At 35.3% G+C, this 27,280-nt stretch overlaps 1 protein-coding gene across 1 annotated transcript; it reads left to right on the forward strand.

Annotated features, from left to right (window-relative positions):
* The first annotated feature begins 1,576 nt into the window (after positions 1–1,576).
* LOC141658610 (uncharacterized) lies at positions 1,577–3,498 on the forward strand. Its single transcript, XM_074465530.1, has 3 exons — positions 1,577–2,106; positions 2,892–3,059; positions 3,136–3,498. Exons 1-3 carry the CDS (start codon positions 1,668–1,670, stop codon positions 3,381–3,383), a joined length of 855 nt encoding a protein of 284 aa, XP_074321631.1. The 5' UTR covers positions 1,577–1,667; the 3' UTR covers positions 3,384–3,498.
* The last annotated feature ends 23,782 nt before the right edge of the window (positions 3,499–27,280 follow it).

A 27,280-nucleotide genomic window follows, 5' to 3' on the forward strand; every position in this document is an offset into this window, starting at 1 on the left:
GATTGTTTTCAAGTTTCTGAAAATTCAAATGTTTAAGATTTAAAGTTTGCAAAGTTTTGACACTTAAAAACATTTGGACGAAAGACTCCTCCGTATGATAGTACAGAAACCACGATGATGTCATTTCGTTGCATGGTTTTGCCATTACTTGACTTAAATGAGAATGTTACACTTACTCTTACATATATCGACTAAGGCTTTGGAAAGTATCATTGTCTTGACTTCCTTGAATGACTTGATCATCTTGAATCATTGTTGAAAGTCCATTTGATTGCTTCATTCACTAGTTATTTCAACTAAGAGCAAACAATCAAATAACAAGGGGACTTGGCATCATCAATCTAATGTGTTCTAACAAACTAAATTTCATAACAGAACCTGTCAAAAAAAAAAAAAAAAAAAACTTTCATAACAGAATTGTTAGCTAACTAACTGCCTTAACCGACAAATACTAGTACTAGATTAATAAGATTATATACAAGTATATGTTCACATACACGACAATTAGGTTCTTTACACCTTCAAAATGACTATTATTATCAGTTCCAAACTTCCAATGCCTCACGCACCACTACTCCAGACACCTTCAAAATGACTATTATTATCAGTTCCAAACTTCCAATGCCTCACGCACCACTACTCCAGACCTGGTAAAATGGGTTAGACCCAAATGACCCGACACCCGAAAATGACTCGAACACGACCCGAAACCTGAATGACCTGACCCGACCCAGACCTGACTTGAACATTGTCTGACCCAATGTTGATCCGATCCGAGATGATCCGACCCGGAAAGACCCATCTCATAATTGACTCAATCCCAAATAACTTGAAGTGACCCAAAAGGCCAAAACGACTAGTACTAAGTCATATTAATATTATATACTCCCTCCAATCTAATCCAAACTACCCCTTTAACTTGTTACGATCTACGAGATGACACTTTGATCACGTTTTTCTTCATTTATATATTATTTTTTTGTGTCGAAATTATAATTTTCCGAAACCTCTTTTTTATAACAAACGTAAATATGTAAATTTTACGTATAAATTTTAAAAATTTGTTTAAATATAATCGATGTCAAAATTTAACAAGGTTGACTTTAAAAAGTAGGTCGATAGTTTGGATTGGATTGGAGGGAGTATATCAAAATAAAGTTTTATTGGTTACAACAGTCCCTAATAAATAGTTAAATTTGAAAAATAAGTATTTCTTAATCAAAATAAGATTAACTAAAAATCTTAGCCATTAACTCGTAAGCAACACGACCCAAAATGACCCATACCCGAAATTGACCCAACCCAAAATAGCCCGACAATAGGCCCCCTGAAATTGACCAAAAACCCAAAAGTTACCCGACCCGATCGATATGAAATGTGTGTCAGACCCGAAATGACTCGACCCATACCCCCGAAAAAATCATAAAAACTAATAATAAAAAAAATAGATGGAGAAGGAATTGGAAGGAATTAAAGAAGTCATAACCCGTGTAACAAACTGGGCAACAACCTCTAACGAACTCAGTAATTTCCTTGTCAATTGCATATATAAACAATCCCAAATTGTTCCAACCATAATAATTTGCTCGAACCATAAATATTGCATATTCTTTTTTTTACTCTCCATATTTTCTCTGTAAAACTACCCATTTTCAAGAATCCCTACAATGGCAGATCCTTCAACTTCCGAAACTCACCAAACCGCCCCAACCATGGATGAATCCGAGCAGAACCGAAAAGCATATGACTTTGCCTTCATTCTAAAACCCGCCAAAACCTTGAAGATAGCAGTTGAGGCCTTTTCCGACCCGAAATTGAACAAGGACATGGAGGCATTGATTCAAGTGGGTCCAAATGGGTTCGAAATGACGGTCTGGAATATCGATATGGACACTGGTAATGAAGTCTTTGTGATGTTACGCTTCATGTCCGCTGGTTTAGAAGACTTTCAATGCTCAAAACCCTTGAGAAAGATGCTTCCATTGAAGGGACTCTCTAAAGTTGTTAGAGCTGCTGATGAATTTAACCCGGAGGCAGAGGGCGTCGCCATTTTCGTTGAACACGGTTCGAATCGAATTTCATTTCAATGGGGTACCTCTGCTCTGGGTATGTCTACAAATCTCCTTTTCTTTCTTTTAAAGAAATGAAGATACTCTGTTGTTTTCCTGGGTTCCTTCCAGTTTTCGGTACGATGAACTAACGATTATTAGGGGTGTTGCGATTCTTGTTGTATGAGCATTGATGAAATTTTCTTATTTCTTTGTTGGCGATTTTTAATCGTTTTATGTTTTTGATGGGAATTTTTCTTACTTAATGATTTCGGAATTATCTCGTAAATAATGTATGTCGGTTAATTCTTGGTCATTGGTAGAGCAGTGTATGATTTGAGTTTTTTTGATATGATCAACCGCCATTTTTAGGGTTGGATTATAAATTTCTTGGGTTACATTTAATTGTTTTGGTCAAAGATTGATGCTCTTAAGAGTGAATCATGTACACATTGACAATAATTTTTTCCGTCATCAAAATTTCTGATCAATTTAAGTTCTTGTACGTTTGGCGGAAATTTTCAAGTTTTCTTACCATATGGACAAATTGTTGGGTTCATGTACCCTTGACAGACGGGTCATTCGGATACACGATCATTAAGGACATTTGGCAAGTGTTTGTTAAGGTTCTTTTGGCATTTCATTCGTAGATTAATGCATGTCATCTACGAAGTACTTCGTAATAGTTAGGTAGATTAGTAAAAAAATGGACATACACGATTTCAGGTGTGTTATTCAATTCTTCCTTGCCTTGTCTAGTGTTTGTGATTTTAGTAATAAAATTCAGCATTGAAAATGGGTGGTACGTGTGGCTAACTGTGAAGTTGAGGTGAATTATGACAGATTTTGCTTTAGGTCGTCCTGTGAATATTGACTTGAAAGAAGCTGATGCCGATTACCAAAACTTCACCAACATCTCTTACATGTACGAGACTGTCGTACCATCAAAGGACTTGCCTACAATGATGACAAGGTTACCAGAAGATTTCAGTTTTATGGGAGCTCAGATTGGTACGCTACATACATATATACATACTCTAATCTTGCTCCATCATTTACATACATAAAGTTTGTTGTTGAATTGCAGTTGAAATGGTGATAGGGGAAGAAGAGGAGGAATACAGAATTCAGATGGAATGGTCATTCTGGAAATCATTGGAGAGTGCATCAGGAATTGCAGAGAACTGTACAGTATGTCTGATTGGAGAGCCGGAAAAGTACGTAATGTTGAGGTTCAAGCTGGGTGAATTTGGAGATATGGTGATCCTGAACGAGGCTGATTTCGTGTATGCTCCGGACCTTCCTATCAAGGGTCACTTCCATTCTCTACACTGAATCAGGATTGAAGATCCACTCACATACTACACTACACATGATTGATTGATTTCATTTCAATAGTAGTATAATAGTGCAGAAAGAAAACAAACATACTAGTTCTTTGCTCAACTGTATAAACATACTATGTTGCTAATTCTTTGCTCTGACGGTTCAATAACAATGCTGAACTAGTTTGTATAATCAATCAATTGGCTATTGTTGCTTAATTTTTCATATCATTTGCTCTTGTCTTGTATTGTACTGTATTGCTGCTAGGGGAAGCGGCTAATATGCATTGCTGGTTTAACCTTGTCGAATAATTAAAAAACATTTCCTTTGAGGTTAGGTCTGGCTGTTCAAATGGTGATTTTTGCGGTAGTGGTAATACTCGGAAGGTTTTGTTACTGGTGAGAGGTTACATTTTGATGTGTGCAGTGGAATTTAGAGTGTGGTCGAATTGTAAATGTTTGTGTACAAAATTAGTCATAGCTAGCATGAGCTTTTCAGAAAGAAGAAACGGCAATGGTTTTTTAAGATTGTTATACTGCGTACTTAGTCATTGTGCGGTTACTCTTTACGTGTACTGTACTGTCCAAAGAAAAGCACTGAACAATAAGAGAAAAGCACTGAACAATAAGAGGTGCTGTTGTGGACATGATAGTGTCATATTATGTCGTGTTAACTAGGCGTTTTTAATCGAATAAAGTAGTCATGCGGAATAGTTTAAGATGAAATAAAGCACGTTTCAGGCCTTGTGCGGAGTGTGCTTCTTAGAGACTTATTCATTGGTTTACCACTTCTTGTGATTGTTTCATGGTACGCAATAGCGGAGAATGCAAGCCAAGTCGGGTCAAATCTCGGCTCCTCAAGCCAAACCAAGAAAGGAGATGAGCCATGGCCTAAGGGAACCACAAACCATGGAAGATAAAAGAAAGGAGGACAAAAACAAAGGCTCACAATCAAACCTCCAGTAGCAGTGCCTGCTTCCACCGAGCCTACGGTGCCCACCGCAGCCCCTGCGGCCTCCGTAGTTGTCGATCGCCACGTCTTCTTAATTCTGTCTTATGTTTTAATTGGAGGCCCATTTCGTGTTTACCCTAGGGAGAAGTGCAGCACTATATAAGCTTCAACTTTTGAAGACTCTATCATCTTATGCTTGGCTTTTAATCTTGTAATAATCAAAAATTTAATCTTTCAATTTTCATGTTAATTTCTTTCAAATTGTTGGGTTGTAATCAAACTATGATAGGCTAGATCTTTACTACTTGGTGTAATTCATCCAAGGTGCAATCCCTTATATATTTACTCATTGTTTTTGTAACACCCCTGATTTTCGGCTAAATCAAAACTAACTTTTACATATAAAACGCGCCGAAATACATAGATATTATAATTAATATACAAAGTCTCTTATTACAAATCCATTTTTAAAAGTAAATAATACAAGATAGAAAATGAAATAAATCTTTCTTCGAAATCTTTAAATAAAATCTCCACTTGAAATAAAATCCTTTTGAAGCTGAGCGGAAGAAGCACGAAATAAAACGAGGAAGACAGAAAGGAACTACCCCCATGACGAGTAGCCCCGAAGGGAGAAAACACGTCAGCCGGAAAGCTGAGTAATAGATAATACCTCAATAGAAGCAGAATAATTTTGGCCATGGCGTGGAAACATACACACGTAAAAATAAAAATAAACAAAGAGAATAATAAAAACACTCCCCATAAACTAAGCTCAATATCAACTCATTACTCCGTCTTACAATATAATACTCCCAAGTAACCAAGTATCGTATTCTCATCGCCGAACCTAAGCCAAAGACAAGAGGTGAGTGAACTGGCGGATAAGACCAGTAACCAGTTTCCATCTCAATTTCAATATCGATATTGTCAAAGGTCCAATAATGAACCATGCTCAACACTTAGAGTAAATTCTAAGCTACTCACCCACGAGTCAATAACAAAGGAACGACAATTAAAATATAATACAAAATCAATAATATCAACGATCACAGTCCTCCTCGTCCATACGTTGTACATTCATTATATTAAGATAATGACAAAATTACCAAGTAAAAGTTTACCAAATTGTTAACCAAATGCCATGATAATTATTCAATCGCACTTCTTGTCACTTGTCCCAATTTAAAGCACATTCTCGAGTCCCCGCTCTTCCATTATCTTACAACTCACCATTCTAATCCGAGGTCATACCCGTTTACCGGTCTCACACAACCATAATTTATCAATAATCTACCCGTCTCAAATACTCCATTCACAAAACATAACCCATATCGCAATAATAAAATTACTTATCGATATAGAGTATTAATAACTATCAATATAAAGTAAGAATCTTTAGTAGTCCAACGCAGATAAAATTCAATATACAAAGTAGTAATAATTTAATAACAATCAACACGTTAGTCACACAACCTCGAACAACAATAATAATAATATTAGGATCGGTAGAATCGTGTTACCTTTAATCAGCTATAGTTATCGAAGTATACGATAATAGACATAAAAACGCCATCCAATCGACTCCCTCCTTTACCCATAAAATAACTGAACTTTGTATTCAGAATAAGAAAATATAGACACGAAAGAAGTCCAATAGGAACAAGAAGAAGAAAAGATGGTGGAGGGAAATTATGGTCGTGCCAAACTACGTACACAACGAACAAAGGGTTTTGATTTTGCTTGAAAGATTCTGATTTTGCTTAGTAGAGAGTTGTTGAAACCCTATGGCTTAATATATTAAATAGAACTAGTTGAGATCCCGTGTTAAAGCACGGCATTTGTGAGGTTTAAATTAATTGAGCTTATAAAAATTAAAAATTTTTACATAAATGAGTTGTAATTATAATAGTATGTTGTAATGTACTGATTATAATATTAAGGGTAATTTGATAACTTATACCTTGAATAACTCTCCTTTTTAAATCTTATACCTAAGATAACTTTCTTTACAATCGTATACCTAAAGTAACATTTTCTTCCAAACTTAATACAAAATCTTAAAAAAGGCCCTGATTTGACAATCTTACCCACACTAATTAAACACGATCATCCTTTCCCTCACCTATTAACACACACATCCACGACTACCACCACTAAAAACCGTCAAATTAGTAAGGGCAAAATTATCAATTTAGGGATTTTTTTAAGATTGGTATCAAGTTTGGACAAAAATATTATTTTAGATGTAAGATTTTAAGGAAAATGATCTTAGGTATAATATTTGAAAAAGTGAGTTATTCAAGGTATAAGTTATCAAATTACCCTAATATTAATAAAATTATAAAAAAAAAAGGTTCACTATTCAAAGGACTTTAAGGTTAAGTTATTTTTGTGTAAACCTATTTTTATTATTAAAAATAATGATAGCTGACTATTATAGAATAAGGTCAGTCCTCTGTTATTATAAAGCGCATATTGACCTTATAACGGAAACATATATAAACAGTATACGACACATCTAGAAGGACGATTTACAAACAATTAAAAATACTATTTACCCCTATATTCTTTTTTATTTTATTTTTAATAGAAAAATTAGAATTATTGATATTACTCCTTATCCTTTACTAAAAACAACTCATATTAATAAAGATTAGTTAACTTAAAAAAAAGGACAATATATTTAAAAAAAAAACAAATATAATCGAAACTTCATCAATTCCAACCACCAACTTAAAAAAGAACAAATTAGTATACTACAGGTATATTAAGGGTGAATAATGGCAGTGTTAAGATTATTTTTAGTTGGCATTTGATTTGATTGTAATATATTTTTTTTGTTAACGCATTCTTTAATCAATAAATTAAAAGTTATAATTTTAATGTGGGCCCATCATATTTATCAATCAATTGAGCGGGAAAATTATGAGCAACTCTTATTCTTTTAGTTTAGTGGGGATTAAAAAAGAACAAATTAGTATACTACGAGTATATTAAGCGTGAATAATGGCAGTGTTAAGCCTATTTTTAGTTGGCATTTGATTTGATTGTAATATTTTTTTTTTGTGAACGCATTCTTTAATCAATAAATTAAAAGTCATAATTTTAATGTGGGCCCATCATATTTATCAATCAATTGAGCGGGAAAATTATGAGCAACTCTTATTCTTTTAGTTTAGTGGGGACTAGTATAGATCTCGCGCGAATGCGCGGTTTTTTAGATAGAAATATTAAAGAAAATAACAATTATACAACTGATATTTAACTCAAAATGAAATTTAATTGTAAAATTTATTGTTATTAATGTTTTGTATTAATCGGTGGAAAAGAAAAGTTCAGTATTATCCAGTTGTAAATATAATATAATGAAAACTCAATTACAGATATGATATAATAAAAGTTCAATTACAGATATGATATAATAAAAAGCCCAACTATAGCGAAATTCATTTAGGCGGGAAAATTTGGGAGATCTCTTATTCTTTTAGTATAAGGGGATCGTTCATGGGCCAAGATTTTATACGTGATACAAAACCAACTCACCAACATTGATAATTAGATAATATTGTTTTAGGACATTTAAATAATAAATTATTAAAAATAGCGGGTGTTATAGTTTTCCTCTTATGTTTAATGATTATGTTGAATGATTTGTTGTGAGAATTGATCATCCTTCCATCTATTTCATTTGACTAGTGCAAATTCTAAAAAGTTGGTCTAACTCTTGTAGTATTGTTTGAAGCAACTTATAATCTTGTGATATTTGGTCTAAAGATCACACCTTTGTAAGAGAGGAACACATGTATTTCATAACTTGTATGGATTCATCTTGTTTGTGAAATATCTTAGATTTACTCACTTGGTTATGCTCTTAATACTCTTTTTTACGCATCATGCATTGGTTAATATGTGATGTTGTCTTATAAGGTAGGTTGTTATACATGGTTTCATTGTGATTACCAATTTCTTGTGGGTAAATTAGGGGTAAGTGATTAGAAAGGGAGAATAGAGTCTTACTAGAGAAAGGGTGGTTACCAAGGGTTTGTTACACCAAGTCCCCTTCAGATATTGTTTTCTTGTACTCAAATTGTTTGTTGAATTGCCTCTTTGTTAAATTTTGTATCTTTAGTCATATTTCTTCATTGTTTCTTATGAAAATCTCTTTTTATGTCAACTTTTGTTGGTTCATTGTGAATATCGTTGTTTGTAATCTATACATATATTAATCTTCTAATATCACCGCTGACATGACATGATATTAGAACAATATAGATGACATGTCATGTTTATAGAAATCAACTAAAAGAAAAACGTCAACTAGACTAAAATTATATATAAGATGAGCTGTGAATATCATCTACAAAAGATTTCTTCCTTTTATACTTTTAATTAATGATTTCGTAATTTACGCTAAGATGATCTACAAAGAAAGGAAACAAAATATTAAAATACAAGCCAATTCATGAAGTATATTTTTTAAATTGTTATATCGATTAACAAAATTACAAAGTACGAGTGACAGGGAAAGATTATATGACGCAAAATTAATGTCGGAAGACTTCTTTTCTGGCTAAAATTACAAAGTATGATCTAGAGTACCAATCACCAATCCGTATTTTTTAAAAATTCAAAGGAAAAAAATATTAGAAAAACAGCTATTGTGGTTGTGAGTAATTATTAAGTTAGACGATCACACAATGTGATACGCTTTCATAACGTGAAAGGACAACTTATTTATTAGCATTATATGAATGACTTTTTCTTTTCTTTTCTCTTTTTTTTTTTTTTAAAAAATGGACTGTTATACAGTGTGAGGCCCTCTTATTCTATAATGTGGGATAGTATGAGACATTCTCAGTAGATAAATAAAAGACGATTTATTTATTATAAAATTGAATGTTTTTTTCTTTTTAACAAAAATGAACAGTTTCATATGTTAGATTATCTTACTCTATAAGTTTCGAATAATTATTTTACATGCTTCGCTATTTTTTTTCCGATGAAATTTTAATGTGTGCACAAGGGCATAAGGATGGGCTCCGTACCATTATAAGTGGTGGTTTAGTACTCTAGATTATGAGTGACTTCATTTGAGATTTTTTTTCCGCATAATTTTTTTCACCATTTAAGTGAGGTTATATGTCCTTTAGATGGTCTACAAGTATCTCATTAGACGTGTCAAATGGGTCGGGTGGATTGGGTCACGTGTTGGGTTATACGAGTCGGGTTAAACCACGGGTTAGGTCGAAAAAGGATCGGGTTAGGTCAGAATACGGGGTCAAAAATTAGTTTCTAGCGACTTTTTATAAATTGGAAAGATATTTTTTATAAATTATATTGAATGAATTATAAAAAGGGTATTTCTAACCTGTGTCCACTAGGCATAGGATAAGAAACCCAAAAAGGAAAGTAATAAATGTATTTTCTTGTAAATAAAAGTAAAAGTAATTGATATTGCAATTTCCCATAAAAATTATCATTTATTTCTTTCTTTTTTGGGTTTTTTTATCCTATGCCTAGTGGACATAGGTTAGAAAAACCCTTATAAAAATTAAGTTATTTTAAGAATTATTTTATTATTAAAGGTTATAGAAGAGATATAAAATTGATTTTTTTAATTGTATTTGAAATTTAAAGTGCTAGAAACTAACATTTTTTTAATTATTTTTTCAAATAAAATATATAAATATCAATATTTGAATAAAAAGTTTGATTTATCTTTGACCTAACAAGTCAGGTTCTGAGCCTAAACTAACGTGTCATTTCAGACTCTACTTAAACGGGTTGCCGGTCGAAATTTTTGGGCCTTGAACATGGAAAAAACGGGTCAAGTTGAGTAAAAAATTGACAGGTTTATATCACAATCATTTTTTAAACTCATAACTTATCATTTTATTAAAAAAATATGGCATAAAATTTTTGCATATAACCAACTATAAACCAGCCCGTGAAATTCACGGGTTTTAAACTAGTTAGTTTTAATTGGTGAGTCTAATAGTTAAAATCGAGTCTTTAGCTTAAGGTCCTTCTCTTGGGTTTGACCTTACTTCCGCTTTACTATTGTCTTATTTAGAAGTTAGTAGAGTCAAGTTAAGGTTACAAATTGTTTGTTTGATAGCTTAATTCTAGTAAATTACAACACCTAGTTTTTGCCTATCAAATTTTGGTGCCGTTGCCGGGGAAAACAACATAGAAAAAGCTTGAGTTGTGTATTTTCATGCTTGGTTGTTCATTATTCACTTTTTTTTGTAGAAGTTAATTGTCTTCTTTAGTGTGAAAGTTTTATGCCTAGTTCTCAAGGGGAACTAAGTGATCAAGACCTAGACTCAAGTGCAAGGAAAACATACGATTGGTTCTTTACAAATCTAATCTATCAAAGAGCTCTAAGAGTGGAGTCAAGTGAAGAAGAAACGGAAACCATTGAGGTCACACCTTTAAATATTCGCCCAACACAAACAATGGCGAATGACATAAGAACCATAAGAGAGATTAGAGCAAGAAATTATGATGAACAACCTTTGTGTATTGCATACCCACCTATGGGGGATGCTAGTTTTGAGCTAAAAGGGTTTTTCATTCATAATCTTCCGAAATCCTATGGTCAAGCGAGGAATGATCCTAACCGACATCTTCCCGAGTTTCACATGATATGCCAAGGAGCCATTCCGAATGGGGTGACGGAAGATGAATTCAAACTAAGAGCTTTTTCTTTCTCTTTGCAAGACGCAGCGAAAGAATGACTATTTGGTCTTCCGGCAAAATCCGTTACAACTTGGAAGGACATGAAGAAATATTTCCTTGAAAAGTACTACCCGGAATCAAAGCATAATCATGCAAAAAAGCTAATCACCACGGTCGAGCGAGAAAGTGATGAAACCTTGTACGAATATTGGGAAAGGTTTAAGAGACTCGTTGCTCAATGCCCTACCATGGATTGAGTGAAGATGACTTTCTTATGAACTTTTGTCAAGGCTTAACCTAACAAGATGGAAGGCTTGTGAATGCCACCACCGGAGGAGGGGTGGACAACTATAATGTTGTGGAAAAAAATACCATAATCGAGAGGTTAGCCGCTAGTACAAGGAATTATTGGAGGAAGAATGAGCGCACCTCAAGAAATGTCTCCTCAATTGGTTCATCATCAACTACTCAAAGACTTGAAAGTGAAATGAGCCAAATCAAGAAAATGATGGCTAGCTTGATGAACAATAACCAAGTAATGGGGGAGGACAAGAATCTCAAGTTGAGTGTGAATTTTGTCAAGGGCCTCACCTTATTGAGGCATGTCCCATAATGCAAGAAGAAGGAAATGGAGTGGCAAATGTGAGTGCCATTGGTCATGAAAATTATAACTATAAGAATCCTAATGGAGGAGGCTCTATTACAACATGGGCAACATAGATCTCCTTAGTTGGGGGGGGGGGGGGGGTCACCAATCCAAGAGTTTTGAGAAAGACCAATTTAACCATCTAAGAAACCAAAACTCCAATCAACAAAATTGCACCCAAAATTTCTAAAACCAGAACCAAAACTTCAACCAAAACCCAAATTCCAACTTCCAAAACCAAGGCCAAGGGGGTTCTTTCTAATTTGGAACCCAAGGGAACAACAAGAACTTTTAACAAGGAGGGAGTTCCTCCTCTCAAAGAGACGATGACATGTCCACCAAAGAGATGTTGAAAATCCTTGTAAAGGGGCAAGCCGATACAACTAGAAGGCTTGAGAAGATGGACTCCAATAAACTTTCAAGTGATGCAAGGGTAAAAAATCTTGAGATTCAACTTGGTCAAATCTCTCAATAGATTTCCAAAAACAACCAAAAGAACTCCATCTCAATTCCTTCAACGACATTTCCTCCTCCAAGAAAAAATGCAAGTGCAATGACCTTGAGAAATGGGAGAATCCTAGATACCCCTCGAAAAAAGAAGAGGAAAGCAAAGTCAAGGGAAAAGGAGATGGATCAAGTTGTTGAAGAAGAAGAGGAGCCAGTGGTAGAGCAAAGGAAACCTTAATCAACAAGGGTTGATGATAAAAAACAAGGAACCACCCCAACCAAGGACAAGGATGAAGAGACATGTGCACTTCCAAAGGACTACATCGAGGAGGTAGTTAGGGGTCACATCCCGGAGGTACTATTCCCTCATGCCCTCATACATTCTAAGAAAATAGAGTATGATACCGACCTCTATGAGACATTTAGAAAGTGTGAGGTCAACATTCCTCTACTTACTTTGTTGAAAAGTGTTCCGAGGTATGCAAAGTTCCTAAAACTTTGAACGCCTAGGAGAAACTCAAAGAAAGGCACTCAAAAAGTAAGGGTAAGTAAGCACGTCTCCGCCATTTTCAAAAAGTCACTTCCTAAGAAGTGCAGTGATCCGGGGATATTCACTATACCTTGCTCTATTGAGGATAAGAGTTTCACACGTGCCATATTAGATTTAGGTGTGTCAATTAATGTCATGCCCTACACTCTTTATGAGACCTTGGGGATCCCACCTTTGAACAAGACCGATGTAATAATCCAACTCGTGGATCGCTCAAACATCTCCCCTAAGAGGATGGTGGAGGACGTGTTAGTAGAGGTCGATCATCTCACCTTCCCGGCCGACTTCTATGTCCTTGACATGGTGGGGCAACCCCTATTATATTATGACGCCCCTTTATGAAAACCTGTAAAACAAAGATTGACGTGTCAAACGAAAACTTAACTATGGAGTTTGAAGGGAAGAAACTCACCTACTACATCTATGATGCCATGAGACAACCTAATTACTTGCATTCATGCTATTTTATAGACATATTTGAACCCTTGGCACACCATGTGAATATCTTATATCATAAAGAACCACTTGAGGTGATCCTCACTAACGACTTAAGCCAAGCAGGGTTGCGTTTTTTGTTGTCTCAAGATATGCAAGAAAGCATAGGGGAGTTGGAGAAGGAAGATACTCAAACGGAAACACCCAAAAAGAAAAATCGTCCATAACTTCCAGGGGAAAACCGCAGCCTGTGGGAAATCCTTGCTCCGGCTGAAATGTTCACCTTTTATGGATCCCCAAATTTTGATCTCTTCCTCATCCTAGATGCCACTTTGGAAAGGCCACTCTCCTCTACAATAAAAAAATCCAAAAGCAATCTAAAAGCCTTTCCAACTCACCCCAAATACATCTTCCTTGGGGAAGATGATACACTCCCCCTCATAATTTCCAACAAACTCAAAATTGACCAAGAGAAAATGTTGGTGAGTATGCTTAAGGAACACAAAGGAGCCTTTTGTTGGAGCATAGCGGATATCAAAGGGATAAGCCCAAGTACATGTATGCATAAAATTCGTTTGGAAGAGGATGCAAAACCCGTCCGGCAATCACAACGAAGGCTTAACCCACCTATGATGGAAGTTGTCAAGGAAGAAATCATTAAACTTTTGCAAATGGGTATAATCTTTCCAATAAGTGACTCCCATGGGTAAGCCCTAACCAAGTGGTACCCAATAAGAGAGGGTAACGGTGGTCAAAAACACACAAGGGTCATTGATTCCCACCTGCTTACAAACAGGGTGGAGGGTGTGCATTGACTACCGTCACCTCAATGCGATCACCCTAAAAGACCACTTCCCCTTGTCCTTTCTAGATCAAATGCTAGAAAGGTTGGAGGATAAGAATTCTATATCTTTTTAGATGGTTATTCCAGGTATTTTCAAATCCCCATTTTGCCGGAAGATCAAGCTAAAACAACATTCACATTCCCCTTTGGAACGTTTGCCTATCGAAGAATGTCTTTCGGTTTATGCAATGCTCTGGGAACGTTCCAAAGGTGCATGATGAGTATATTTTCCGACCTTGTTGAAAGAAACTTAGAGATCTTCATGGATGACTTCACCGTCCATGGGGACTCTTTTGACACATGCTTGGACCACCTTACCACGGTCCTAACAGGATGCATTGACTCTCATTTAGTTTTGAACTCTGAAAAATGCCATTTGATGGTAGAGAGTGGCATCGTGTTGGGATATGTGGTATCCAAAAGAGGGATTGGAGTGGATAGGGCAAAGGTAGAGATCATCTAAACCTTACCCTACCCCAATAATACTCGAGATGTGAGGCCGTTCCTTAGACATGCGGGTTTTTACCGTCGTTTCATAAAAGATTTTTTGAAGATTGCTAACCCTATGTATAGGTGGCTTTATAAGGATGCGGAATTTATATTTGATGAAGAGTGCAAGATGGCATTTGACACTTTGAAGGAGAAGGTAGTCATCCTATCATTCAAGCTCCAAATTGGGGGCTCCCCATTGAGATAATGGCGGATGTTAGTTACTATGCCACTGGGCTGTTCTAGTCCAAAAGGAAGGCAAATCTTCTCACATTATTCAATATGCTTCTTCATTGCTTAATGATGCCCAGAATTACCCAACCACCGAAAAAGAGTTTTTGGCGGTGTTTTATGCTTTAGGGAAATTCCATTCTTATCTTTTGGGTGTCAAGGTGATTATCTACATCGATCACAAGGAAATAAGACAACTTGTGGAGAATAAGGACACGAAACCAAGGTTGATGAGATGGGTTCTCCTTCTTAGTGAATTTGACATAGAAGTGAGGGACAAGCAAGGAGCAGCCAATGTGGTGGCCTACCATCTTAGTAGAATCCACATTGATGAAGATCAAGCTAGAAGAATGGGTGTGGTGGATGGAAGCCTACCACATGAGTCTCTTTATGCTCTAAAAACGATTGAACCTTGGTATGCTAATTTGGTCAATTACATAGTGACAAAAAAGTTCCCTCCATCCCTCTCATCTAGCCAAAGGAGAAAGATAAAGGCAAACTCAAAGTACTATTTATGGGATGATCCATACTCGTGGAAATTTTGTCAAGACCAAGTGGTGAGAAGATGTGTGCCCGATCAAGATGTTCTCTCTATACTCCATTTTTGCCATGAATATGCATGTGGAGGACACTTTGGCCCTCAAAGAACCGTAAAAAAAGTGCTAGAGTGTGGATTTTATTGGCCGAGTTTGTTTCGAGATGCCCACTCATTTGTGAAGAGTTGTGATAGGTGCCAACGGTGTGTAACCTACCAAGAAGATAAGAAATGAAACAACAGTCCATGCTTTTTTGCGAGATATTTGACGTATGTGGGATCGATTTTATGGGATCCTTCTTAAATTCAAATGGATTTCTCTACATTCTCCTAGTCGTTGACTATGTGTCAAAATGGGTGGAAGCAATTCCCACAAGAAATGATGATGGCAAGACAGTGAGTGCTTTTGTCCAAAACAATATCTTCTCAAGATTTGGATTTCCCAAGGCCATCATAAGTGATAGGGGGACACACTTTTGCAACAAAGTAATTGAAGCGTTGCTTAAAAAATATGGAGTCATTCATAAAGGTTCCACGACCTATCACCCACAAACAAATGGCCAAGTGGAAGTGTCCAACCGAGAAATTAAAGGCATTTTGGAGAAAACGGTAAACTCCGACCGAAATGATTGGAGCAAGAGGCTAGATGATGCCTTATGGGCCTATATGATGATCAATAAAACTCCAATAGGCATGTCTCCATATAGGCTCATCTACGGAAAATCGTGTCATCTTCCCGTAGAAGTTGAACACAAGGCTTATAGGGTCGTCAAAGCCTTTAAGCAAAGCCTTGATGAGGCGGGATTACATAGGAAATTGCAACTCCAAGAAATCAAAGAAATCCGGCTTGATTCCTTTGACAATGCCGCCATCTACAAGGAGAAATCAAGGGTTTGGCATGACAAGTTAATAAGTAGAAAAGAGTTCAAGGAAGGCCAAAAAGTCCTTGTGTTTCAAAACCGTCAAGTTATTTTTGGGAAGTTGAGGTCTCGATGGGTGGGTCCGTATGTAGTGAGATAAGTTTATTCCCATGGAGTGGTAGAAGTAGAGAATCCAAACTCGGGGAAGATAATTAAAGTCAATGGGCAAAGACTAAAAACCTATCATAAAGGGGTTGACGTGCATGGAGAAGAGGAGCTCACATTAGAGGACCTGGTCTACCATGATTATGTTTTATGAGACACTTTGTTGAGCCATTGACGTTAAATATACGGCAAAATTTGTAAATATCTTATCTCTAGTGTATAATTTACCACTTTTCATAGTTAGAATTTAAATTCACATCATTTAAATTCCCGTCATTTACATTCTTGTTAATAAATTGCATCTAAATTCAATAAAGTTACTAACATTCTTTTAAGTGATGAAGAATTTTGAATGGAAATGTTGAAGTGCATATTCTAGTCAATGAAGAGCAAGGATGAGAGAAAAAATGGAGCACGGGTCACCAAGGGCTTAGTCGGGGCAAGCTTGGAAGAAAACACGCATCAAATAAGAGACAAGAAAAAAGAAACAAAGCTTGGAAAAGAAAACGAATCAGACTAAATCCGCAGCATGTGGTCCACGCCGCAGCCTGAGGTCCCCACCACAGCTTGCGGTGGAGATCTGAAAGTTTACTTCGCCCAACTTAAACACACGATTACTACCTATTCCTTCATATTTTCGACTAACACCCAAGAGCAGCACAACACTTCCCCAAATCGACAAACCCCCAAAACCTCACCAAATCCCTCACAAATCACCAAAACCTTCAACAAATCCACCATTTCCTACTCCAATCTCTTCCTTGTCATCAACAACACCAATTAATCACTTCAAAATCACCCAAATTTCAGATTTTCCTCAATTTTGCTCAAGAACCCTAGAAATTTCGGGTACCAATTTGAAGCTTCAAGAGGATAATTTAAGGTTCAAAAAAGGGTTCACTAGCACCAATTAACAACAATAAACAACAATTTGTGGAATTATTGGAGGTATGAACACCTAAAAAAACTTTAAAGTGCTTAATTAGTCAATAATTCAAAAATTAGCTTAGTTTAGTTAATTGTTTAGATTATTATTATTTAATTGTTGTTATTATTCTTGTTGGTGGTAAAAATTTTCTGTGTGAGGCAAGAGGAATCATCAAACACCATTTACACTTATCTTAAGTTACTGCCCACAAGGTGTTTGTTGGTTTGCCTCAAAGAGTGAAAAACCTCTTTTTTATTGTTATTTCTTGGTTGTAGTATCCACATTCTTTGTAGGAACAATGACAAGAACAAGAGGACCTACAACAAGAAAAAGTAAGAGACGAATGGTGGAGGAGCCGGAGGAAGTGGTTATGGAAGAGGATATTGAGGAAGAATGTGAGGAGGTATACATGGGAAGTAATAACATGACCAAATAACACAAAAAAATTCATTACCGTCTAGTACAGCCTAGGCGCCATTCCCTTATTACCACCACCTTCCTTGATGATTCCACCTTGGAGGCACTTTGCCTAATGGATTATGCTAGACCAATGATGGAAAAGGTTGGACTTGAGTACTACTTGACGGATGATGGTTGGCACAATACTTACTGATCCTATACCTATGAATTCATTTCTACGGTAACCAAGGAGATTGCACCGGAGAGTGGTGAGAAAGTTGTGAAATTCCGATTGAACAAACAATGGCACACGGAGACATATGATACAATAAGGGAGATACTTCACATCTGTAGGCTCCCTTCCGAAATCCTAGTAGCCCTGGGAAGACTTAATTATCTTTGGGAGGAGTTAACGGGTATGAGAGTCACAAATAAGGATGACAAGGCTTCCACCATAACAAACCCCGTCATCCGTATATTGACCCGTTTCCTCACTTCGCTTTTTACCTCCGTGGTTGAACCTACCAAAATCAACCGAACCGTGAGCGTGGATCTACACCATGCTACCGGAGGGAGTTGGATGCTCAGATTGGGTTAAGTTATTCATTGATTCTTGCATTAAGCACCGCACCAAACCGAGGGGTGGAAACATTAACCAAGGCGGATTGATTTCTTTCTTTATGGATCATTATGAGAGGGGTGTCCCCGACAACCAAAACGTCAAAAAATGTGGGGGCTATAATGTGTACCATAGAGATGCTCTTATGAAGTTCAAGATGTTCTACGTTCTTAGCATGAAACCTTTGAGAGGTGTATGGTTGGGAGCTCGTGAGAAAGGCTACCTAGTTCTTTCTAGACCACCAAATTCCCTACTACCAAGCGAGAAAATGGCACGTGATTTCTTTTGTCATCTCGACCCGGAGGCGGCCAAATTGGTAGTCCAAAGACAAGGTGCACAAGGGCGAGGTCAAGGAGAAAGAGGAAATGAAAGGAGAGAAGAAAAAAGAGAGGTTCTTCAACTTGAGGGTACTTTCACTCAACCTACCTTCACCACTCACACTACCCACCAAGACACTCCCATTTATAAAGTTGTGGGGGGGGGGGAGGGGGGGGGGGGGGAGCTCTGGTGCACCGTTGGCCCTATGGCAACAAACCATTTTGAATATTTCAATGACACAAAGGAGGTCTTCACTACTATTCATGGGCAAGTGGAGGAAACCCGAACTTGGCAACAACAACAAGGGCCAAGATTGGAGAACATGGATCAATGAAGGAGTGTAGTTGATGAAAGAGGGAGGTTGATCACGGAGGCCGCTTCGGCTCAAATGACAATGTTGAAGGAAATGTTAGCAAATCAAGAAGCCGACCGTCTTTGGCAACAACAACATGACCAAAGGATGGTGGCAAATGCGGCCTTGTGGAAGGAGAGAAATGAATGGAGAAGCCAAGTGGACCACCAATTTGGAGTCGAACATGAGAGAGATCATGAGTATGTCCAAGATTCTTACCACGATGCAATGGCTCAAAAAGATTCTCTTGGGATAATTCATGGGCTATTTGGCATGTCTCTTCAACCAAACAACCCACCCACCATTACCCACGAGTATGTGGATCAAAGCTATGAAAGAGAAATAAGAGAAATAGAAAGAAGAGAAAGAAGATGGAAAAACCAAGGCATCTATGATCAAGGGGGTGCCTCGGGTTCTCATGATTGATGAGAGAGTTGTGACCTCTTCTACATTGAGGGAAATGTAGAAAGCAAGTGTGGGGGAGGAGTTTTAAGTTATAATATGTGTACATTTCTTGCGTTTTGATGCAATATTTGAAAAAAAAATTGAAAATCTCGGCTAGGTGAAAACCCACAAGGGTGGGCACCTATGAAAGATTGGGAAAGGTGGCCAAGGTCGGAATGAAAACTCAAAAGGGCATTCTGGGCAAAATGAAGAATCGAGTGCGAGCCACCAATGTGAGGTAAGGAAAAAGCTAAGGTGAAAACCCGAAAGGGCACCTTAGGCAAAATGAGATTTTCGAAAAAAAAATAGAAAAAGAGAAAATAAAGAAAAAAATGAAAAAGATAAAAAAAGATGGAGGGATAAGAAGGGAGCGATAAGGAGGGTCTTGGAAGGATGTTAGATTAGGATTTAATTTCTTTTTGAGACACAAAAATTTGTTCCAAATTGATGGTTTTCATATGGGCTACTTGTGTTGTTGATCTTCTAGGTGTTTGGCCAACCTAGTAGCCATGTTTCATAATGATGGAGTGATAAGGAGGCGATATAAGTGGTTATGTGATCATCAATTGGAGAATGTCTTGGCCACTTTGATATCACCTTGGGATAAAGTGAGAGTGACCATCTCTTATTTGGAGACATAAGGAGGGTGGTTGTGGGATGATGAGTCGGAGTTGGAGGTGTGTCGTGTCTTGTGTGAGGGATGTTAGAAGGAGGGTGAGTGAGAGAAGAGTTTGTGTCAACCTTTAGTCTAGATTTTCTCTTTAATTGGTGGATTGTTCAAGAGGGAGACATAAGAAGGTAGTTGTGAGGGAAGAGTGGTCAAATACATCTACGCTCCTTGGTAAGCTAGTGCAATTGCTTGTTTTGGATTTTGCTAGGGACTAGTAAAAGTCTAAGGCCCTGTTTATTGGATTTGAAATTGTCCGAATCGAAATGAATGAACTTAATGGAGTGAATCGAATCGAATTGAACTTAATAGAGTGAATCGAATCGAATCGAATCGAAATAAAAATAAAAATAAAAAGATAATAATAATAATAATAATAATAATAATAATAATAATAATAATAATAATAATAATAATAATAATAATAATAATAATAATAATAATAATAATAATAACAACAAGGTTCTTCAATATTTGACTCAGACTGGGTTAGCGGATTTTGTGCCGGGCCGGGTTGTCGCTGATGCTGCTCAGCGAAAGTGTGCTAAGTATGGGGATTTGTGCGCGATAGCGGGTTATGGTTTCCTACCTTTCTCTTTCTCTTCACTCGGGGAGTTGAGTTCGGATGCTGTTGCCTTGCTCAAGCGGATCAAAAAATTCTCGGCATCTCAGGATGCTGGGGCTCGGGTAGCGGCTTACATTTTTACTCGTATTAGCTTTACTATTGCTAAGGGTGTGGGAGCCCAGATTGTCTCTCGGCTCCCCACCAATTTCATGTAAACCTTTTATTTTTATTATAATGAAAGCTGCGCGCATTTTATAATAAAAAATAATAATAATAATAATAATAATAATAATAATAATAATAATAATAATAATAATAATAATAATAATAACAACAACAATAATAACAATAATAATAATAATATAATAAAAATAATACCAATAATAATAATAAATGTTATAATAATATTATTCATTATTATTATTAATAATAAAATATCAATATAATATAATAATAATCTAATAAGTAATATAAAAAATAAAATAAAATTGTAATATAATAATAATAATACATTAGTAATATAAATAATATTATAATATATTAATAATAATAACTAAAAAACAAATATGATAAGTATAATATAAATATTATAAATAATAATAATTAATATAATTCATAATAATAATAATAATAGATGTAATATAATAATTAATTAATATAATATTAATAAATATGTTATTAATAATATTAATAAAAATGAATATGTTGGAATATGTGTCCTCCGACAATAATGCGGTCACAACTGTTGATCATGATGATCACATGTTTAAGTCTCATTATAAAGAATACAATTGGGAAGTAATATTTACTGTCAACTGGTCCACACATATCGGTAATGATTGGCTGACTAGAGTTTGACATTACTGTCGTGCGACAGGGGTGATCAGTTGTTCTCCTAGGTCATACCTATAGGGCAACACTCTTAATTGATCAATTAATTGATCGTATAACGTTACGAGTCAATTAATTTAATTAAAATTGACGGACGATTTTGGAAGTAATATTTACGTATCTCATTGAAATTGATTAAAATGAGATACGGATTCGAGTAATCAATTGTATCATTACTCAGATGAAATTATTGTTTAAGAAAATAATTAAATTTGAATGAATTATTATAAATACAAATTGTTGTGATTTATAATTGGTAAAATATTTTGGTACAAGTAATTATGAATTACTAAGTCAATTTTTGTATATGACGTATTTTTATTAATACGTTGATTTTTAATATGTTAAAAATACATAACAAATTTATGTAACATATGACATGTGACATAAGACAAATTGACATTTTTGACAAAGATAATACGGAGAAGATAATATGGAGTCCATATTATCTAAATGGATTGAAATTAAGGGAGTATTAGGCTAATATTGTGTTGATTAAATTAGTGGAGAACATGATGATTACCTAAAGACTAGCCATGCAAAACCTATTGTTCATTGTGAAGAGCAACTAGAGCAAGCATTGGCTCCCTCCACCCCCTTCTTCCATCCGGTTTTAGAGAGGAAAAACCACTTTGGTTTTTCCTCTTATTTTACCCAATATACACAATAATGTAATTGTTGTATCATTTTCACTCTTTCATTCATCAAATATTTTAGAGAGATAAAAAAATTTCTCCTTCCTTTTCTTCCCCTCTCAACCGGTTTTAGGAGCAAAAAAAACCAAATAATTTTGGGTCAATTTTTCTATAAAATTAATATTGTCTAGTATTCATAATATTAATTTTAATTAAGAGTGTGCTTTGGGTATTAAGCTTTGGGAGAGATCCTACACTTGGATCTTAGTTCTTCCACTAAGGAAAGCACAAGAACAAGAGAGAAAGGTGATTTCTCTTGTGCCCATATAAACCGAATTTCCAATGTAAGGATGAATGTTTCTTCTTTATTTTGTTTATAAGTTTGCATGCATAAGATCATTTATTTATTTTATGACAAATTAAAATAAAACATATATGAATATGTTAGTATATAGATCTACTTTTCCTTCAATCGGTATCAAGAGCCATGGTTGTTTGCATGCAAATCGGTTAAAAGTTTTTCCGAGTTATAAGAATAACATATAAAACTTGTATAATTTGTGTTATTATGAAATATCACGAAATAAATTCATGCATGTTAAGTTTCTGGTCCTAAAATGTTTTTAGGATATTTTGGTTAATTTATGGATTTTTATTGTTCATATTATACAATAATGGCATTAAAATATGATTTTATGAGTAAAAATGTCATTTTCGGACTAAAATTAGCTAAACTTCGAATTTTCCAGTGATTTTTGGATATGTTGTCACATATATTATTTTGAGATGACCTGTAAAGTTTCATAATTGTTGGACTTCTTATGCTCAAAAAATGGATTTTTCATTATTAAAATCGAATTTAAGTGAAAAATAGGTTAATATGAGATAAATTTCGAATCTGGTCATAGAAATTTAGTATGTTGTCACATGAAATTTTACAAGATGTGTGTAAAATAATAGGCTATAGTGAAGTCTGTTTGCATGATTTATGGATTTTTGAAGAAAAATAGCATGAATAGTGACTTTATTAGTGAAATATTAATAAAACATACTCTATGACTAAGGAAAAACATTATAGGTTGCATTCTATTATCTTTTTCATATCTAAAATTGAAAAGTTGATGTATATAATTTTTCACATGTTTTTATGATTATTTTAGTTAAAACCGATAAACCGCAACATTGTTTTTCCGGATAAATTTCGAAATTTTTAACCTAAGTTTTTGAACATTATGAGTGTCATGGTATTTTTTCCAGAATGTTAATGAGTTTAAATTTCAAATTTCAAATTTATTTGAAATTTTGTGTTTTATTTGAAGTTTATAGCATTTTATTATAATTTTAAGTCCATTAATGAACAATATTTAGTAATATGAGTTAATTATGGTCAAATAATTAGTGAAGACTAAATTTTGAGTCATAAGAGGTTAGGGTAATTAACTTATGCATAAATATGAATTTATGTAATTTTTGTGATTATAAAATGTTGAATCACGCAAATCCGTAAAAATCGAGTAATATACGATATTGGCTAATTAAAGGCGATTTAGCATAAAATTGGGCATGTTCATGCATATTATAATGCTGCATTTTCTTTATGATTGTCATAATTTTAATTTATGTAATTTTTGAATTATGTAATTTTTACTTAGTATGGCCTTAGTTTTAATTGGTATTACCCGAAATGTATGGGAATATCGATTCGGTTGTAATTTTTATTGTGATCTCGTATCACCGTTTTGTAATTTAATAGATTTATTTTATTATAGTTACATATGTATAATAGGAAATTATGTAATTCATTATGTAATTTTATTTATTCCGGAGTTCCCAAAGACGGATTTCCTAAAGATGGCGATACATAAAGACGGTGTTACCTCGAGATGCGTGCCACAACCGAAGTTCAAGGGACCAATGGAGTTGGTTTCCGAATGTTTAATAGTTAAATAGTTTTCTATTTTAGGAAGGCCATACTAGGATTTTATTTTTTATGCTTTGCATTTTATTTATATGTCACATGCATCGCTAAATCGCCATAACTAAAACATGCATCCTCATCTAATCGAGTTCATCGACCGTGTCAATTAAAATTATCGTAGTTCACCGCTTTAGTTCACTTAAAACGTGATAGATAATAAATTGACATGACCTCTCGCTAAAACAATTAATTGAGACATAGCCTTACCAAATACTATAAACCATGAAAACCTATTTCGCGAGGGAGTGCACTCGGCCCTACCGGGGTACAAAACTTGTTACGTAGGGGAACTGGGTGATGAATGTTTATCCACCGAGTTCATGTTAATAAGGGTTTCATCGGCCATACCGTGCCCAAGTTGATGTGGATTTGGGTCATGGACACATTTATTCGAAATTTGGATTGAGCTCAACGGAAGTATTCGTGACCGTAGTCGCATATGTTCCGGGCTATAGATAATTATTAGAGTAATTTTATCGACCAAGAGTTCTAAAAGTAGAATCGATTAAAACGTTAATCCACCGAGTTATATTGATAAGGGTTTTATCGGCCCTACCGTGCCTAAATCGATATGAATTTGGGTCTTGGAATCATTTATCTAGTTGGGTAGAGGTCACTAGAAAAATGCACAAAACTTGTTTAAACTAGTTTTTACGAGTATTATTAAAACGACATTTGTTTTACTCCTTCTTTTTGTTTTGTAGACCACTTCTTTTCTCATAACAAATGGCAACACCAACCCCTAACGCCACGCCTCTCGCTAATTCATCATGGCTCCGATCCTTCATGGATCGATGTAAACTTGAAAAGAATGGGTTAAATTTCTCCGATTGGGATGCCCAACTCAAACTAGCCGCCCAAGGTGACGACAAGCTTCGTTACCTAACCGAGGCCTCTCCTCCCGAACCTACTACTAGGTCGACCGCCGCCACTAGGGAAGCATATGAGGCTTACCATAAGGAGTCCGCCGCAATGAAAAATGTCTTGATATTTGCGATGGAGGCGGATCTCCAAAGGAGAGCCTTTAAAATGGGCACCGCTAATGAGATTTACTCCAAGCTTGTGACAATGTTTTCACAAACTCCGCGGATTGTCCAATATGAGGCGGCCGCGACATTCTTTGATCTCGACTTCAAAGAGGACCAAAAGGTTAGCCCTCATGTGCTCAAACTTATGGAGCTTGTCGAGACCTTGAAGATTCAAAAGGTTGAAATCCCCAAAGAACTCATTGTAGATAGAATTCTACACTCCTTATCCAAAGTCAAAGCGTATGTTCAATTCCGGGTGAATTTTAACATGCAAGACAAGGATGTGTCTCTTCAAGAATTGCACAAGTTACTTGTTCAAGCCGAGAGGGACATGGGGTTAAATGTGAACCCTCCAAAGGATGTGCTTAACATAAGCACTAAGAGTAAGGGGAAGTTCAAAAAGAATGGGAGGAAGGGTAAGAAGCAAGCTCCCACTTTCACCAAAGCTATAGCTAATGATGCTAGCACTTCGAAAATCAAGAAGGGTCCTCTTGATAAATGCCATTATTGTAATGGTATGGGACATTGGAAAAGAAATTGTTCCAAATACCTTGGTGATATTAAGGCTGGAAAGATTACTCCAGTAGGTAAATGACTATCCTTTCTTTTATGTTTCTAATTCAACTATGGTATTGTGATACTAAGTTGTGATAATGTATCTCCCTTTTTATTGTAAATAGGGCCTCCACCAAGCAAAGACAAAGGAAAAGAAAAGCAAGCTTAAGAAACCATTAAGAAGCTAGGAATAGCTTTCATGGAGCTTCGCTTTTTATTGTCTTATTTTAAATTATGTTTTGGATTTTTAGAACCTTAAGTTTCCGTGTTCGACATGGAAAGGTATTTTGGATAATTGGTTGTATTTTGGATAATGGTGACTTGGTTTGCAACCCAAGTCACCCGTTTTATCATTTTATCCTTTTGTTCTAAAATTCATGTTTAAATGCTTGTTCTTAGAAACATATAACTTAAAGTGAACTAATAGACAAATATAATGACGGGATTCATTATATGTCCACATGCTTAAGGCTTGTGTATGATCATTTACAAAGTGATTTTGAGTCTATGATCTCTCTTAAAGGAATGTCAATCACCAAGTACACTTACGAAATCTAAAACTATTAGTCAATCTATGAAATATTTCTCCTTATACTTCAACATCATTATTTGTGTCTCATATGCTATCTTTGAATCTCTAGTGTATTTATTCTAAAGATAGAGTGGGAGAAAAATGAGGACACAACACACGAGGCAAGATAAATTTGTGTACTTGTGTAAATGAGATCTACGCAAGAGAGAATGATTTGAATGAAGGTATATCTATTCACATAGTATACCCAATAGATAGATGAGATCTATGGTCTCAACTAGTTCTACATGACTAAGAGACCACGTGAAGTAATTATAAGAGTATATTCTCAAGATAACTACACGAGGAGACCAAAAGAAAGTTTTGGAAGAAAAATGACTAATGTAAAGTCTTAACAAGAGTTTTGACTAGTTTATGAAAAATTTTGACCAATAGTTTCAACCTTGAGATTTACTTAAGAGCCTAAATGAATCAAAGTAACATACTAGTTATAAACGAATTGCAAGGATTGATATACCGATATCTTCAATAGCCAAGTTTTAAACCACGCAGATGTCATTACTTAACCTCATTATGAAAATGAATTGGTTAAACCTCCTTCTAAAAGGGATATTTTGAAGGACGTGTATTAGATATTACTTATATTTGATAAATGACATTGCCACACATCATTATGACATGAATGTGTTAGAGATCTAAAATCTCTTTCCATAAGGTTGAGATGAGACCTCTTCAAAATAGGAATTTTGAAAGGATATGATGGGAACATATATGGCCTCATCTTAATAAACTTTGCAAAGCAACACACGTTCCAATTTTGAAATGTTTTCAATTGAGTAATCAATTTCGAAACATGTGGAATTAAGTGGGAGTTTAGAAATTATCATGTGAAGACATGGAATTTAGTGGGAGCTATCATCCTTTGAATGTTTACAACTCATCACTCATTGAAGAATGACGAGCTAATACCTTCTTTCATAAAGAAGCATTTGAGATTTCAATTCTGGATGAAAATGGACCATGATGAATCCAACTACATCATGAGATGTTGGATAAGTATTGTTAGATACACATGGAATCAACGAGATACGTAGGTTATTCATTTAAATGAAAATGGAATTGCCATTAGCAGTCATGGTCGTTCCTTGAACCTAAATA

Source organism: Silene latifolia, chromosome 6, assembly GCF_048544455.1.
Source record: "Silene latifolia isolate original U9 population chromosome 6, ASM4854445v1, whole genome shotgun sequence".
Classification (NCBI taxonomy): Eukaryota; Viridiplantae; Streptophyta; class Magnoliopsida; order Caryophyllales; family Caryophyllaceae; genus Silene; species Silene latifolia.

Coding starts and splice junctions, on each gene's coding strand:
- LOC141658610 (XM_074465530.1), top strand. CDS start 1,668: ATGGCAGATCCTTCAACTTCCGAAACTCACCAAACCGCCCCAACCATG. Junction 2,107..2,891: donor ATGGGGTACCTCTGCTCTGG/GTATGTCTACAA, acceptor GAATTATGACAG/ATTTTGCTTTAGGTCGTCCT. Junction 3,060..3,135: donor TTTTATGGGAGCTCAGATTG/GTACGCTACATA, acceptor GTTGAATTGCAG/TTGAAATGGTGATAGGGGAA.